The sequence below is a fragment of the Vanessa tameamea genome, chromosome 3 (genome assembly GCF_037043105.1).
Source record: "Vanessa tameamea isolate UH-Manoa-2023 chromosome 3, ilVanTame1 primary haplotype, whole genome shotgun sequence".
NCBI classification, from domain to species: domain Eukaryota; kingdom Metazoa; phylum Arthropoda; class Insecta; order Lepidoptera; family Nymphalidae; genus Vanessa; species Vanessa tameamea.
In genome coordinates this window covers 12,660,190-12,676,218 of record NC_087311.1, presented here as the reverse complement: position 1 = coordinate 12,676,218, position 16,029 = coordinate 12,660,190, and the positions used below count along the sequence as shown (strand labels likewise).

General features: G+C 31.3%; 2 protein-coding genes across 6 annotated transcripts in view; both read right to left on the bottom strand.

Moving 5' to 3' along the window:
• Positions 1-11,749, bottom strand: part of LOC113397154 (transcriptional enhancer factor TEF-1) — a 73,157-nt gene extending 61,408 nt beyond the window's left edge. For 2 of the 5 annotated variants that reach the window (XM_064217489.1, XM_064217493.1), the window contains exons 1-2: positions 11,046-11,359; positions 1,440-1,516 (exon numbers count right to left, since the gene is read on the bottom strand). In XM_064217489.1, the coding sequence (XP_064073559.1) occupies positions 1,440-1,473 (34 nt within the window). In that variant the 5' untranslated portion in view covers positions 1,474-1,516; positions 11,046-11,359. Of the gene's footprint in view, positions 1-1,439; positions 1,517-11,045; positions 11,360-11,575 lie in introns of those variants that run through there. The other 3 variants (XM_064217499.1, XM_064217495.1, XM_064217502.1) reach the window with 3 other exon arrangements.
• Positions 11,750-13,770: 2,021 nt separating this feature from the next.
• Positions 13,771-15,938, bottom strand: LOC113397404 (post-GPI attachment to proteins factor 2-like). Its single transcript, XM_026635723.2, has 6 exons — positions 15,522-15,938; positions 15,312-15,443; positions 15,036-15,197; positions 14,832-14,937; positions 14,544-14,750; positions 13,771-14,354 (listed from the first exon to the last, which is right to left on the bottom strand). Exons 1-6 carry the CDS (start codon positions 15,630-15,632, stop codon positions 14,224-14,226), a joined length of 849 nt encoding a protein of 282 aa, XP_026491508.1. The 5' UTR covers positions 15,633-15,938; the 3' UTR covers positions 13,771-14,223.
• Positions 15,939-16,029: the final 91 nt, after the last annotated feature.

The following is a 16,029-nucleotide window of genomic DNA, read 5'->3' as shown; positions in this document are numbered from 1 at the left end:
TTTTGTGAGTGCCCCTCTCATGTGGAGGCCCCAGGGCAGTTGCCTCAGTTGTCCCTACCCTAAATCCGGCCCCGGGTGAAGTATATATTTACATGTAGAAATAAAATAAATATATGTCAAATTAAATATTGCACATAGATTGTGTTTTGTGTAATGTGTAATATCAATCTTAAAAGTAGATATGCGAAAGTAACTCTGTCTTGTCTGTGTCTTAATTAAACGTCAGAATTACTGAATAGTTCTTAATTAAATTTGACGTGAGATTTCCTGTGTTTCTAAGTATATAAATTAGCTGTATATAAGTAACTCTAAAATATGTTTAACACGGACATAGACGCGGAAAACAGTTAGTTATGATAAAATTAAACCTTTCCAATAAGGACCGGTAGTTTTAATAACAATTATTATACAGTAAATAACGAAAAAGGACATTTCAAAGATCACGAAGACATAAAACTTTTATAGTACCCGAAGTAAAAGCAGTTATGGTGGCATAATTACTGATTTGACACATTTATTATTATATAGCCTACTTGCTTATAATATACAGCCTTAAGTTAATCAAGTGGAAGAATATGATCAATAAATATAGACGCGTGGAACATTTCTATATCTTAAATCCAATAGATAAATGTAATCAAGGCGATAATAAACAGAACGATAACTGTTAAACACTGGACTAGCAAAATATAAAAACAGTTTTACCTTCACGATAGTCTTTTATAATTGTATAATTTCAATTAGCGAACTTCAAAAAAAGTTTATTCGAATTATTTCTTTCAATGTCAGTTAATTGCAGGGGAGTTAGTAAATAAATGTATCTGGACACTAATCGAGACTTCAAAAATGTTTGATATAGTATTACCATAAACTGTTTCGACAACGAGAGAACAAAAGAAATAACAACATTTGACATCGAATAGATGCAATATCATTGGTCGAGAGCTTGAATAATCTATATTTGCGAAAAAAAAAAAACGTTTTCACGTTGAAGATCTTATCGAAACTTAAGAAGTAGAATTAAAATTAAATATTTAAGTGGAATAACGTTGTAGTATAAATAAAGATAATATATTAATAAGATATGTTGGTAGTATACAATATAGCTGAGCTATTAGCAATTTAAATGGAAAACGTTAATCTTAAGTTTGTTTATACTTTCTTTGATTGGAAAGTTCTCGAACTACATATATGTACCTACTATATTTCAATTAGAATATAAATTTTATTAACGTTATATATAATAGTTTGTTCGCACAGTCATAATCTTTTTTTTAGCAACGAAATTAAACTTAAAGAAAATCGGTTGACAAACCAAAGAAAAAGGTACTGTATTTTTTGTCCTCGTCGATTTAGTACATGCATATATTTTTTAAAGATGCTTCTCGAAATCAAACAATTACGTTCGATTCGAAATTGAATAGCATATCTTAGCTTACCGAGATTCGCGTAGTACCCAGCCGGATGCATCATGAGCGTAACGATCACCGCAGTAAATTTTCCATCTGTCACTTACCTATAACGAACAAAACATAAAATAAAAAAAGTATACAAAAATAAAAACATAAAAATGAAATTGATATTTCGCAAAACAGACGTCCTCGGTTTACATTATGCTTACTTTTTATATTGCGAAATTAAGTCATTCTCAATACTAATTATTACTCGCCATGGCACCTTAATTGGTCAGAGGCCTAAATAATATTTTTCGAAATTTTACATACATACACAAAAAAAAAAAACAAAAATTTCTTGTATAAATACATAAGGTAATTAAAATACTGACTACATATTGCATAAACCTTTTTAAAAAAAATAAGTTAAATCAAAAACGAACTATTGACAATATTACTATCAGTTAACGTCGTCCACAATGAAGCAATAATCGACAAGCCAAGCGACATTTCATTTTGGCATTGAATTATGCGCTCACATTGTCCGATGTGCAGGGAATATTCGGCATAGGGGCAAATTCAAGCAAGGGTTGCATATTCAGGCCGAGGCATGCGGAGGCGAGCACACGTGGCTTCCACGACTGCCTGCCTCGGAATCTGACCAAATGCCCATCGGTGCCCGATTGTTAGCTAAATAGCTACGGCTTATTTATGAGCTGTACTGTTTGCGTCGAGAACAATGCACCAGCGAGAGGACTACAAAAGGAATTTTCCGCTATTTATTTTTTATAATTGATAACTTAATACCGCTTTCGAACAAAGACGTTCATGAATATTGCGTAAATAAATACGTGTAAATTCAATATATACTAACAAAGCGAAATAGTTCATTCTGGTGATAATCCTAATAAATAGCAATTTACTTCGTGACAAACGATCTGCGTTGCGTCGCTTAGTTTGGAAATCGTGTATACTTGTATTATTGTTAATTATATACACAATTCACCGAGACGTTAAACATACGATTTATTGTCAGCTAACTAGAACAGTAATACATCTCGCGAGATTTGTACGTCACACGTCATAATGTTATGAATGGTCGAAAACATTGAAAGGTAAAAAAATGTTTGTCACCATTTCGACGATATTCGTCAGTCGCGATGAAACAAAAGACGAACGAATATTTAAATCTTTAGACTAAAAAAATAATCAATAATTATAATTCTAAATACAAACACACTTTAAGTTTCAGGTATCGTAATAACTAGAAGAGCAAACATATAAATTCATCTCATATGGTTCATGTATTAATCGTACTTGACGGTTTTGCCGAATGTTATTAAAGTTTAATTGGCATATGTAGTGGTATTGCATTGCTGTCTAACATGAACTTAATCCATAACATCACATAAACAACTTTATATCTCGATTCAACAACCTATAGACCAGATCATGGATATTAATTTCAGCTTGCGATGGCGTAATAACTATGTAATAACGAGCTCTCACTTGCACGTAAAGTCGATATATTATTTAGCACGCTTCCATTTTATACCTGTAATAAAGCCTAAATTATAAGGACCTACTTAGCGCATACTTTATAGAAAATATTTAACTTAGAAAATGCCATACCGATCGGCGATATTCTTAATTTTTTTGAAGGTATGTATGAGAAATTTTAATTAAGGCGGCAACGAATTATTTACTAAGCGTCACTTAAATAAGTTTACGAGTTGAAAAATCGCCTCTTGTTCTCCTTAAATGCTGGAGAGCAATATCATTCAAATGCCGATCAAAGTGAGAGATACTCGTAATCTGGCTTTAGATCTATCGGAGCGGCTTTTCGGTTTTCGGTCCAAAACGGCAGCAACGCGTTTTACTCAACATTATGCTTTTAGTGGTAACTTATCACTATATCAAATCTAGCGCGGTGATTATGAAACAATGGGACGTTAATAAAAACGCTACTTGTACTGGAGCGAAGCATGAAAATGTTCCGTTTCTATGAAATTTGTCGTTTGCGTTACGTAGTTAAAGTAATTTTCTCTGTTGCTAAGTAATCATTCTAAATTCGTAAACGAAATTATGAAATAAAATTACAACATTTATTTAAATCCTTTACAAAAGTACCCCAGTTAAAATATTATTTTCTTTATTTTATTTTTTTTTTCATAAAATAGATTTTTTTTTTAGTAATTAATAGCTCAAAGACTCGAATTAACTGCGTCTACCACCTGTTTACCGTTGAGCTATTAAGGGTTTATCACAAGAACGTGATTCATTATAAAAAATCACGCACTGAAAAAGCCGATTTTTATTTATCTATATTTTATTATATATATATTTATTTTTGTATTTCAGTGTAATTATTATATTAAAAATAAATGAGTTTTATGTTAATCAAGAAAACATTCAATTGTCTTTCTGGAAATAATATAACTTTTTTAAATATTATATCTTTACTATTTATTATATTTGTACTTCATACTATTTCCGAGTAATGTCGATTGAATCTAAGTTCAAACATTGCAGGATCAAAATTACGTGTACGAAAACCAGTTTGTCAGTGTTCAGTTACACAATTTCTTGTCTGTATAGACTAGCGTAAGCGGAAAGCTTTTAAGAACTTATAAATTCAACCAATTTATAAATAAAATCTATGTTATTTATAATAAAATAAAATACCTTTTTAAGAAAATATATACTTCTAAGAAATTGTTACTAGTACAAACTGGACATAGGTATTTCATTTTCTAGTTTACCGATTGGGTCCGTCAGATTTTAATCTTAGGAAATATGTTCAGTATAAAATAAATTAATCATTGTTCATTAGCTGTCCAGTCACGAGTCACATCTTTCGGTCAGTGATGCGGTGCTAGATGAAAAAGCAACAGCCGAGGTCCAATGCGAGGTATGCGTGGAATGGCAGGGGCATCCGGGCGGCAGCGATTGTTACCAGTTATCACTGAATGTTTTCCACCGGGGTATTTTGTGTCGCTACAAAAAACCACATAAAGGGCGGGCGCGGCTCGTTTGAGACACCGCCCCTGTGGGAAAATCGTCGCCAGAAAACTGCGAGCAAATAAATTATAAACTCTCTCACGTGGAACGCGATCCGGCATGTACTTTTATTTGTATAAAACTCATAAACAGCGAGGACGCGCTGCAGTTGTGCACGTTTAACTTGCACCGCTTTGGGAGTATCTAGCGACGCTTGAATGAACTTCAAATGTGTGTTGAAACGAGGTAAATTTTAGATCACTCCAGTAGTACGGAGGTTTTGCACGTGCGAGGTGGAGGCGTAGTCGGCTTTTGTAAATGTCGCATGATCTGACGGCACCAGGGTATCATTAGCGAAAACGTAGCGTCCCGGAATAGAACTGACAGCGGAACGATTGCAGCGCCCGTGATGGATGGCGGGAGTCGGGCGGGTTATTACTGCCGGCTTAATATCCACACCCGAAGAAAATTAGACGATAATGAAAAAATGTGCCTAATCGTGTGTGGTAATCGTATAATTTAAAATGCTTTTTATTAAACATTACATGTGACATCATTCTTTAAATTGTTTCCTAATAACTAAAAACTAACGCTTAAGTAACGTTACGTAAAAAAATATAAACGTTACTACAAACTTTTTACTGTATAATTAAATTAAAATTAAAACATATATTAGTTATATTTCCATGATATGGATGTGTTCTTCGTTGAAACAAAACAGGCGAACGAGTTGACTAGAGATCGCTTCGAAGCCGCGCGTTAATGTCGCTCACATTGAAAACTTGCAGAAAATGCAACGGCGATAAGAAAAAATTCAGTCCGCCCGAGCACATATAAGTACGGTGCATTGACGGTGACATTCCATGGGGAATACTTCGCATATCGAGACTTAAAGTAACCATTTACCGATTGCAGATAGGTACGCCAGGGCCAGCCGAGTAATCTGGTCAGATCGCTTCACTCGCATACTTGTTGCTACATATTATACTTAACCTAAATAAGCAAGAAATAATTCTTTTAATGTTAGTTTAACGTTTCTACATCGTCACGTTTGATTTAAATAATAAATTAGTAGTATATATGTATTTAAAAATTGTTTTATTGTGTATAATTTTGGTTTCATTACGATACTGTAGGTATGTAGTCTGAGACTTTTTCAAGGAATAAAAATGTTCTTCAATACAGCCGTCGTTAAAGTAACTTAGTTACGGCTAACCGTTAGACTTGTAGTGGAATAACAAAAAAGCGGTCCCGTCATAACGCCATTAACTATATCCTTGTCTTTCGAAGGATTTTCTCTATCATTAGAGCGAGATAATAGGATTGAATATAGGTACCTCTCCTATTATGAGTTGCGTCTAATTTATCGTGCGACAGCCGCGCCGCTTCGCTCTAGCAACCCAAAAGCGTTGCAACATTAATCTTTACAGGCTAAGAACTGTCTGAAACTCAACGGAGCTTTGGTTGAATGCCCAAAAAATAAATACAATATTTTATTATGTAACATTTGAATTACATTGAATAATTTAAATAAAGTCTCGTAGTTTGCATATTTTAATAAGCAAATATATAATCTATTTTTTTATATATACATGTAGATACTAATTAATACATCAATTAACATTATGTATATCAAATTGTTGGTGAGAAGTTTTATGTAAAAAGGTTTTAATAATGGAGAAAGGTTTGGATTACAAATTTCGAACAATGTTTTTATCTGGCAAAGGCGGGAGATGTGATGACTTTTTTTATTTAATTAAATACTTCGAAGTGAGCTTCAGATTAGGGGATCAAATTAACGGGACCTGAGAATCAATATTATAGTCTGTCCTTTGTAATTCACCGCAGGATATTCAAATTTAGTATCTCCATAATTACACTGACGCATTAACTATTATTAAATACCTATAAGGCTTGGTATTTGCTACTTATGGTATTGACTATGACCACAATTATACTACTATTTGGAGGTCATTATAATGTGTCTAATGTACTTACTTTTAAATATGTTGTAACAATTTAAAATAAGAATATTATTTATTCAAACATGCTCTTGTTTTGATTTAATTGAATTTGAATCTATCATCCGTTTAAACTGAAACTACATTTAACTCAGTAGTTAAACTTTTTCACGAATTATATAAATACTCAAATACTCAAATAAATACAATTAAATGTATGGAAGGAATACTCAATTAACTCGGCGTTATCAATTTAAAAAGATTGCCCTGAGTTAGTTTTGCAGCTTTTATTGTAATCAATGAAACTGTCAAATATTTATTATGTGATTTTAAATTGTATCGTTTATACTTAAATGAAGTAAAACTAATTGACAATTGTATTTGAAAACAAATTGTTATTTTACTGGTTCTGTATTAAACTTTTTTGGATTATTTCTTTCCGTCTTTTATTCAATTTATTTAAGGAATACAACATTGAACATTTTTAATTATATAAAAAATAAAATGAAATAACATTTGTTAAGTTCTATTGTTAATATATACGTATATAAATTTAGAATATATATATATATATAGCTTTTAAGCTTAGTTTTTTTTAACACAGTTTATATCATTCAGAAAGTAAAAATTCTAATATAAATACTATTTATTAAAATAAATAAGAAACTACAATGAAACCCATAAAATATATTTTATCTTTATGTTGGCAATAACATTTAAAGTTGCATTGTTATGAAATTTAATGTTAATGTAAATATTTTTATAGTTAGCGGAAGAAATTCCACACAATCAAGTAAAAAACAGCTATTAAAACCTAGTGTATTTAATAACAATAATATAAAGATCAGGGCTGTCCCAGCAGATAGGTACCCGGGTCAATAAAAAAATACTACATTTACTGATTCACTACTACGAACCACATACAGTGCAACTTCGATATAACAAATCGGAAGGGAACAAGTATTATAGTTATATCAAGTAATTCGTTAAAGTGAGGTTTGTTATGTTGAGGTTATGTTGGTCTAAAATTCGTTATAGAGGTAAAAAAAAAACAGTTTTATTCACCTCAACATTACGTACTTATCTTGTTATAGCGAACAACTTCTACTAATAAATGATACCACATTTTTATCAAATATCTGTATGTATTTTCTGTTTAAAACCAATTTGGTAGATAACAAAAAATATTGGTGGTGACTTTATATAAAGGTTTTGGGTTGACAAATTCGTTAATTTGAGATATTTATACTTTTTCTTGATAATTGAAAATTCGTTATAAAGAGGTTGTTCGCAAAAAATGTTCGTAACGTAAAGGGATAGTTTACATTGATTCTTATAGACAATCTAAGGGGATTATAAAGAATTTGTTTCGAGAAATTCGAGAAATTCGTTATATTAAGGTAGCACTGTGTGTGTAAGTTTTGATTATTTGTTCGTTCCGGAAACAAGCTAAAACCAACAAGTTATTGGAAAGCTTCGAAGGCCTATATATTACACGTTGCTTATTTTTATTCGGTATAGCGTACTATGTCAATGTAGCCAGGAAAAAAATTACCAACTCGAGAGCTTCCTTTAGTAACAAGTCGGGACGGGTGTTTCAATAAAATAAACACCAAGTTAATAAAATAGGACAGCTTTTTTATACAAAGCTGGTTATTTTTAAACTAGCAACGTCCAAGACAAAAGGTTACGTACTCTCACGAGCCATCGGACAATCAAAGCGGGCTCGGACCCAATTGTGAAATAAAACGCACAAATAACAAGTTTAATTAAATCGCCAAGAGCGGCAAGCGGGAGCTGTGCGGGAACAATTCCAACTACAACGATAGTTTAACAAGTGAACTCAAAGTAAGCTTCATATCGAATGCTACCTGCAATACGCAGAGTTCAATCGTGAAAATTATTGCAAAACTCGTCTAATTTCGCCTTTACGGGATACATTCGACAAGTTTGTTGAACTGAAATATGTTTTACACTAACAGCTATTTTCATCTGCTTTACGTTTTGTGATTCGTTTATTTTTGATGCAATCAAAAGCGTTCCGTCGAAACATTTGTTTTGAATTATTAAACAAATTATGTAGAAAAATTATCTGTATAATTGATGTTATCGGATAGCTCTCTGTCTGTTCGAATGTTACCCCATCATGAGTAACCCTTAAACCGTATTCTGAATGCAATTTTAGACATTGATAACTCGGGATAAGTAATTACATATAATTATTTACTGAATAAAAAAATCACGTGAACGGAGACGCGAGAAACGGCTAGTCTATATATTATTATTACATGATGATGATGGTATTGTATTGTTTAGAAATTCCCTTTTTTATATATACCTAGCGATCATGCCGACCAGATGGTTTTTGGCTCAATCGCAATTTATTTTATTTAAGCAGTCACGTACATATGTTTGTTTAATATAACTTTTAATACAAATGTAAGCGTTTCGCGGACATGTCGCAATTTATTTTATGTGACACCAATTTTCGTATAACAATAATCCCCGATTGTCATTTCTTTGGAGAGCAAAATTAAGATAAATAAGAGGTAAGGAGTGGGTCCTTTCGCTTAAATCTCTCGTGCTTATAAATTCGTCTTATACAGCAACGAAAGGTTAACTAAATATATACTCTACGAACGTTATTTTACGGTTTATTTTACAGTGACAGTGACGAGGGTTCCATGCGATAGTAATCTACAAATAGGAGTCCGAGAATAGAGCGAGGCTACTGGATACTCGTCGCAATCATATCTCCAGCTAGAGCAGCATAATTTTTCATCGCGTAGTCTTGCTATAAACCATTGGCTCATGTTTATGTATGCACATCAAGTATCATAACTCGTTAATTTGTCACAATGATACATTTCGAATAACTAACTACCTAACTAAAACTTACCACTTGAAACAAAAGCACGTACGCGAACGCGTTTTTAAATTACTTAATTTTATTGATAACAAAAACCGTTTAATATTTAAATGACTATTCCGTTTTTGAATTAGAGAATTCTCAATAAGCTATTATTAGGCACCTCGTAATGGGTGATGTGTAATGGCTTTGATTCGTGGCCGGTGAGTTTGTTTGGGGATTAGGGTGTCTCTCAGGTCAATAGGAGCAGGTAGCGTAACCTCACACGGTGGCCGCCTTATTTACTACATCAGAACCTTATCTATTTAACTTTTACTATACATTATTAATGAAAACGGAATGTATTGTCCTTGGAAAACACAAAATTTAATGCTGAATCTAGTATTTATGTACTAAAAATATTATATTACTGTCGTTGAGTAATATATTTCCCAGAAACAACGAACATTATATATTAATACGAAACTTTACTAACTAAAATAATCATGACATAGATAAATTATAACAAGCGAACAGGGTTTCTGATCACAACATGCATTTTAATATAGCATATATCCATTTTGTATTTTGTTAATAATTTTATATCTTTATATGAGATAAAGATTCGATTAAAATGAATAGAACAGAAAAATAAATTCGTGTGAATTCAATATTCCTGCGACAGCGACGTGATAAATCGTGCTAGATCGGCCATTAGGTGCGACGCCGCGTGAGGGCTCGAAGTGTCAGCAGTTTACACGTCTTATTGCTTGTCGCTCCGTCGCGACGCGCAATAAAAACATCAAGCGTTCTCACCAAAATAACTCTTGGCACCCATTCGAGAGACCGACGGATACGAAAGTGAAGTACCACAAACTAGTGATGTGAGCGACGTACTTCACTAACCTTAGTTTGTTTCAAATAATTTTGAGTAACTTTATTTATTGCAGTACCTAATTGTTTTACAAGTAAACTATAAATAATTTGATTAAATGTATAAAACAACGATAGTATAACTAAATACAGAGCATCTTAAACATTATTCCATAAGTATAATTCGATTTTCAAGTTTTCGCGCCCATTTTTATTTTAGCATAAAATAAGTATTAGATATTCCTCGATAAATCACTAAATAGTTAAAAAGTATTCATTGAATTTAGTAAAGTCTAAAACGTTATTTAGAAATATGAATAAAACTATATTACGATACACGCCCATATATTAAGATACCGAACAATAAAATACTACATCATTCCATGAAATAAGCCTTTTATTATAATAACATACATTAATATTCATTATAAGAATACGTAAGACATAAATAAATTATGTTTAAACACATTAAATGTAACGATTTTTTGAATATATAATTGTTATTATATTCCTACATCATTTATTTTAACTAGTCACGAAATAAATCTGGTATATTTTTAAGTCGTTTTAAATCCTACAAAACATATCGTAAAACATTTAGCATAAAAATATTAACGAATTCAAATATTTCATTAATAAGGTAAAAATCGTAAATAGATTAGAAATATGCAATTGCCTTTTTTACTAAGAAATAACCGAAAAAAACCGCTTTAATTTATTTATGCAACGTTATTTTAAAATAATTTATTTATAAAAAAATAATATTAAAATTACAATCCGCGGCAATTTTTTAAGTAATTTGAATGTTAAAGTAAATTTAAATTATTTAGGTAGATAGATGTATTTAACTCATACTTGTACACTGAAGTTACTTAAGTTCAAATAGAATACGCGGCATGACTTAGGAATTCGCAAAAATATTTCAGGAATTTGTTTGTTTATCTTTGTTGAATAGTGATAAATACTCACGCCTTGGATAAAATTTCGAGTAATAACAGTCCATTTCACCCTTAAAAAAAATCACTGCATAAATATCAATTACACTCTTTAATTTGTTTACCGTTCACTCGCGCATTACATGTAAAACGTTTGACATTTCATAAATTAAGCTGACAAGTGTCATCCCCGCGCGCGGAATACGTCAAATCGCATACAGCCACCAACGCGACTGAAGTGTATCACGGGCGAACGATACCATACCGCGTCTTTCGAAAATTGCGCCATCTCAGTAAGCACACTCGAGCAAAATTTAACAACACAAAAACACCTTGAGCACACTTCATGCTTACTAGCTTTCATAAACGTCCAAAACTTAAAACTAGATAATGTTTACATCGCGAAATGCCGACACCCGAACGACCGGAAGTCGAAGCGAAGCAAACGCGACAACTATGTAAAATATTGCAGGATCGCGATCGCATTGTTGACATTCCCGAATAAAAATCACCAAAATCTTGAGTTAGTTGTATGAAAAACACTGTAAAATAATTTTTACTCACCTATTTCAAACTTCGAAGATGTAGTGTAGGGGCGAATTTTGATTAAATGTCAATTTAAGAGTGAATTTAAAGAATATACTCTTATTGGTATGCGAAGAATGGCACAAAGAATCCCGACAACGCACGCGACGAATGCGCACCTCGTTTGCGCATATGCTGACACAACTTCATGGATGTTACTCCCCTTGCCCCGCGCTCACCCGGTTTTCTTTGTTGGTGTGCGTGACTAGAGTGGTCAAACGTGAAATTTTATGCATGTATACACACACACAAATACAAATTTATACCTGCGTAGCTCCCGTTCGCCGCCATCTTTGTTACGAATAGTTACGACGAAAAACGAGCGTTCTCTATTTTGATATGTCAAGGTACCAAACGCCATCTAGGTGAAAGCTTATGAAGCTACAATTTGCCACTAGATGTCATTTCTTATTGGTGCTAAAAATACTTGTCGATGTAGATGTACTCTAAAATAGAGAAAATTAACTTTTATAAGTTTTATTTCAAATTGAAACCTTGTTCGGTTCGTATTAATTGAAAAAATAATAATTAAATATTGTTATTTTAGTTGATTATGCTATTTTATTCTCATTTTAGATAACTGTCTAATCGCTATGTAAAAGGGGATAAATAAAATGCATATAAATAAAAATAAATTTTCGAAATTATATATCTACAATGTAATAAAAGTCAGCATAAAATGTACAGCAATTTATTTCTTCAACAAACTTCAATAGTACACGCGTAACGTTTTTAAAATTCGTTTGACATCGATAGATAATAATTAAAATTTATTCGAAACTTTTACGGGGATATGTTTGAGATGTAATATAATTACCTAAACATATTTTTAAATAATTATATATTACTGTAAGATAATTAAAATGATTAAATCTATGTAAGGTAAAAAGTTAAAATGGGGATTTATCTAGCAATAAAAAAATACCTATATTTATTAACTAATAGCTTATACAAAACAAGCAAACTTGTTACAAAAACAATTACTTTAATAGCAATATATAAATCGAATATAAACAAAAAACTTATAAAATAAAATATAAAAAACAACTTTGCGCCTTTGAAAATGTTGACATAGCATCAATCATTAAAATCATTTAAATAGTTTTCAGTGAACAAAATTTTTTAACAAAGTTTTATTCATAAAACATAAATATAAACGTTTAAAATTTAACAGACTATATAATATATATGTATGTAATTTAATAATAACAGTAAATATTTCCTACGTTGAATACATTCGCTACATTTTGAGCTACTTAGATTAATACAGTTACTTTTTAAATTAATTTAATAATTTACAAACAATACATAATGTTATAATACTTAATACAATTTATATGAAACGTGGATTTAAAATTAGGTCACCTTCTTCAACATTTTTACACTACAATTTTATAATTTTAAGCTAATAAATATTAAATACGTTTAATAGCACTTCAAAACCAAATAAAACAAGTGAATGTTAACACTTATTGCAGAACAAAAATATATACGCTTACAATCTTTTAGTTTTTCGTTATTTCCGGTCTTTCGATGAAACATATTCTTCATTATACCTATAATGTGAATATTATAGCTGCTAGTATATTGATACACAATATTTGGATGAAATATAATAACGAAATAGGTACTTAAAAACCTTATTTCCAACAGCTTGTTCCTTTTTATTTTAATTGGAAAAACACCGTGTCACAGTGCGTATTATATGCGTTTTGCATAAAATTTCAGTGTAAGTTTCATTTTATGTGACAATTCATTTGTTTTTCATAAGAACGAATAAATTAATTTAAAAGCATTGTTGCCGTTTGCATAACCGATGAACGCATTTAAAACTGTTAAATAACTTATCACTTTAACTTAGCCTTAAATTAAAAATGCTTAATATAGTAATTAAGTACTTATTCATTTCATTGTAATTTATATAATAGATACAATAAGCGCAATAAGTTGGCCCGACGTAAGTCTCTCCGAGACATTCGCATTTCAAGCAGGATTAAAAAACGTTGGGTAATTGACTTTATATGTTTGTAAAAAAGTAATACTTAAACGAAATTGGAATATCACTGTTATATTAAATTGGGACACCTCATCTAGTTAAATTCAATTGCATCGGTCACACTCTTTTGACTAGAGATGCGCTTTTTCGATCGTTAAAACAATATCTTCGCGGCATTGGCGACTAACTTCTGACTTTTTGACCTTAATTAAAATCGTGAGCGTATTATACCTACGTAATAGTGTATCGAATAATAAAGCTTAAATATTTCGTAATAATTGTATAAATTTTCCAGCAGTATTCGTTTTTATTTAAAATAAATCCAACTATTATTTAGGCACCCAAATGTTGTAATCTCTACCAAAACATTTTTAGTAATAAATAGCATATTATAATCTATTTTTTCTTATTTTTAGCGAGAATAAAACTCTATAGTTTGCAGTTTCTATCAAAAGACTTGAGCTCACGAGTGCATTAATTATAAACTAATTTAAAATTATAAACTTTTGAGCTATTCAAATATATAGGTAGGTAGAAGAAACCCGTATCTTACACTCTCAAAGTTTTTTGAAGAACATACGCTTGCCGTTATTTTATTTTTTTAATTCTATCTTACTACATCACTCATAAGTTACTTGGTCTTGTGATGAGGGGGGCATATAACTTGCAGTTCGTGTACTGGAAGGTCCCGAACCACAACAGCGTGAAAAGCCATATTTGCTGTTGCAAGGATGTACTCGCAAACAGAGAACCATGTAAATGCTGAAATGTAAAAAGTACAATAAATTATATAAACGACGTTTTTAATTAATTACACAATATAAATAGCGTGGATAAAGATAAGCAGGGCTTAAGAAGGATTAAGTAGATGAGCGTATTAAGTTAATGCTGTGTATAATTGATATATTAGTACAATAAAAATGTTCTACGCGAATAATAAAAAAGGCTTACCGAGCGGCCGACAGAGCAACCGGTGCCTTAGGAAAAAAAATATAAGGCCAAGAGTAGCGGCTATGGCTACAAAAAATAATATCCACACGATTTTATTGGTGCGTACTGGCTCCACGGAGTCATTTCCTATGCAACCCACACGTGCGCGACACAGCATGTGTAGCAAAGTAGCTATCATGAATACTATGAAAATTTTTTCATGTATGACTGAAAGGTAAAAATAGTTTAACATTCTTCATAAATTTATTTTATTTTTGCTTAGCATAATATTAATTAAAAAAATCTTACAATAGTTTTCTCTATTGGAAACATAAGTAACACCTGTGAGAGCAAATAGTTCAATTAAATTTAACCAGTAACAAGCCTCTCCTAATTTTGTTGCTAAATTACGCATCTGAAAGAAAAAAACATTAAAATATAGAACAAAATAAAAAAAAAACTGTACTGGGTATTTATTTAAAATAATGAATAAGCTCCATATGTTTAACTCACCCTTTCCTCAGTTATGTACGAAGTGCGTTCTCTATGGTAGTTATAATATAGTGAACCTATTAACAGTCTTGGTCCAAGGTGGTATGCAATGCAAATTCTCCATACATATCGTTGTGGGCTGATTCCCGTAATTGCACTTATTGATGGAACTACATTATAAACCTAAGAATATATCAAGTATGAATAATCGTATTGACATTCGACAACTCTAATTGGAGTGGTTACTATTTCGATTTAAATGATGGGTCAAAAATAATTGGCATTTGTGTAACTTACCCTACAATGTGTTTCATGTATATCATCTGCTTGAAATATTGACGCTGTCACATAACAAAACATTAAAGCGCCTAGTGGAAGCCAAAGGGCAGTTAAACATATTTTCCTTAGAGAGCATGACCAAAGCAATCCCTGAAGAAATAAAATATATTTTATTAAAATTCCATTTTATTCCATGAGAGCTTACTAAGTGCGTAATATCAGATGCACCTTGTAGTCTAAAATAGCAACGGTTCTGTTTGTAATATTTATTTCGTTTGTGCGGTCAGTTACGCGATTATTTGAATTCGTCGTTATCTCTACTTGTGCGTCATTTCCCATTTTCCTTCTCACTCTATTTTAACCAACAGTTTCATAATTAATCAACAATATTTAACCGATATTTAATGTTTTTGCTTGGTTCATTGTCACTTTCTATATATTATGTAAGGCGGACCACATTATTAACAAATTACAAGCTTATTTAATAGCGTACTAGTATTCATTTTAACGCAATACATTGTTTGCGCCAAAGAATTTAGATTTTTTATGAAATACAATGATAAAACGAATGTCTTCACTAGAGGCGTGGATAGAATGAAGTTATTCGGACTTGCGCATTCAGAACTTAACAACTTTTATACAAACTTATTATATAGCTAGATAACATCAGAATAAGTAAGTAAGTAATAAGAATAAAACCTATGAAACTACATTATCTATACCATTATTTCGTAGG

What these genes read in the sequence shown, in the direction of transcription:
- LOC113397404 (XM_026635723.2), bottom strand. Translation starts at nt 15,632, where the DNA reads ATGGGAAATGACGCACAAGTAGAGATAACGACGAATTCAAATAATCGC. An exon ending in CGTACATAACTGAGGAAAGG is followed by an intron (nt 14,938 to 15,035) that starts GTGAGTTAAACA and finishes TTTTTCTTTCAG; the next exon opens with ATGCGTAATTTAGCAACAAA. An exon ending in GTTGCTCTGTCGGCCGCTCG is followed by an intron (nt 14,355 to 14,543) that starts GTAAGCCTTTTT and finishes TTTACATTTCAG; the next exon opens with CATTTACATGGTTCTCTGTT.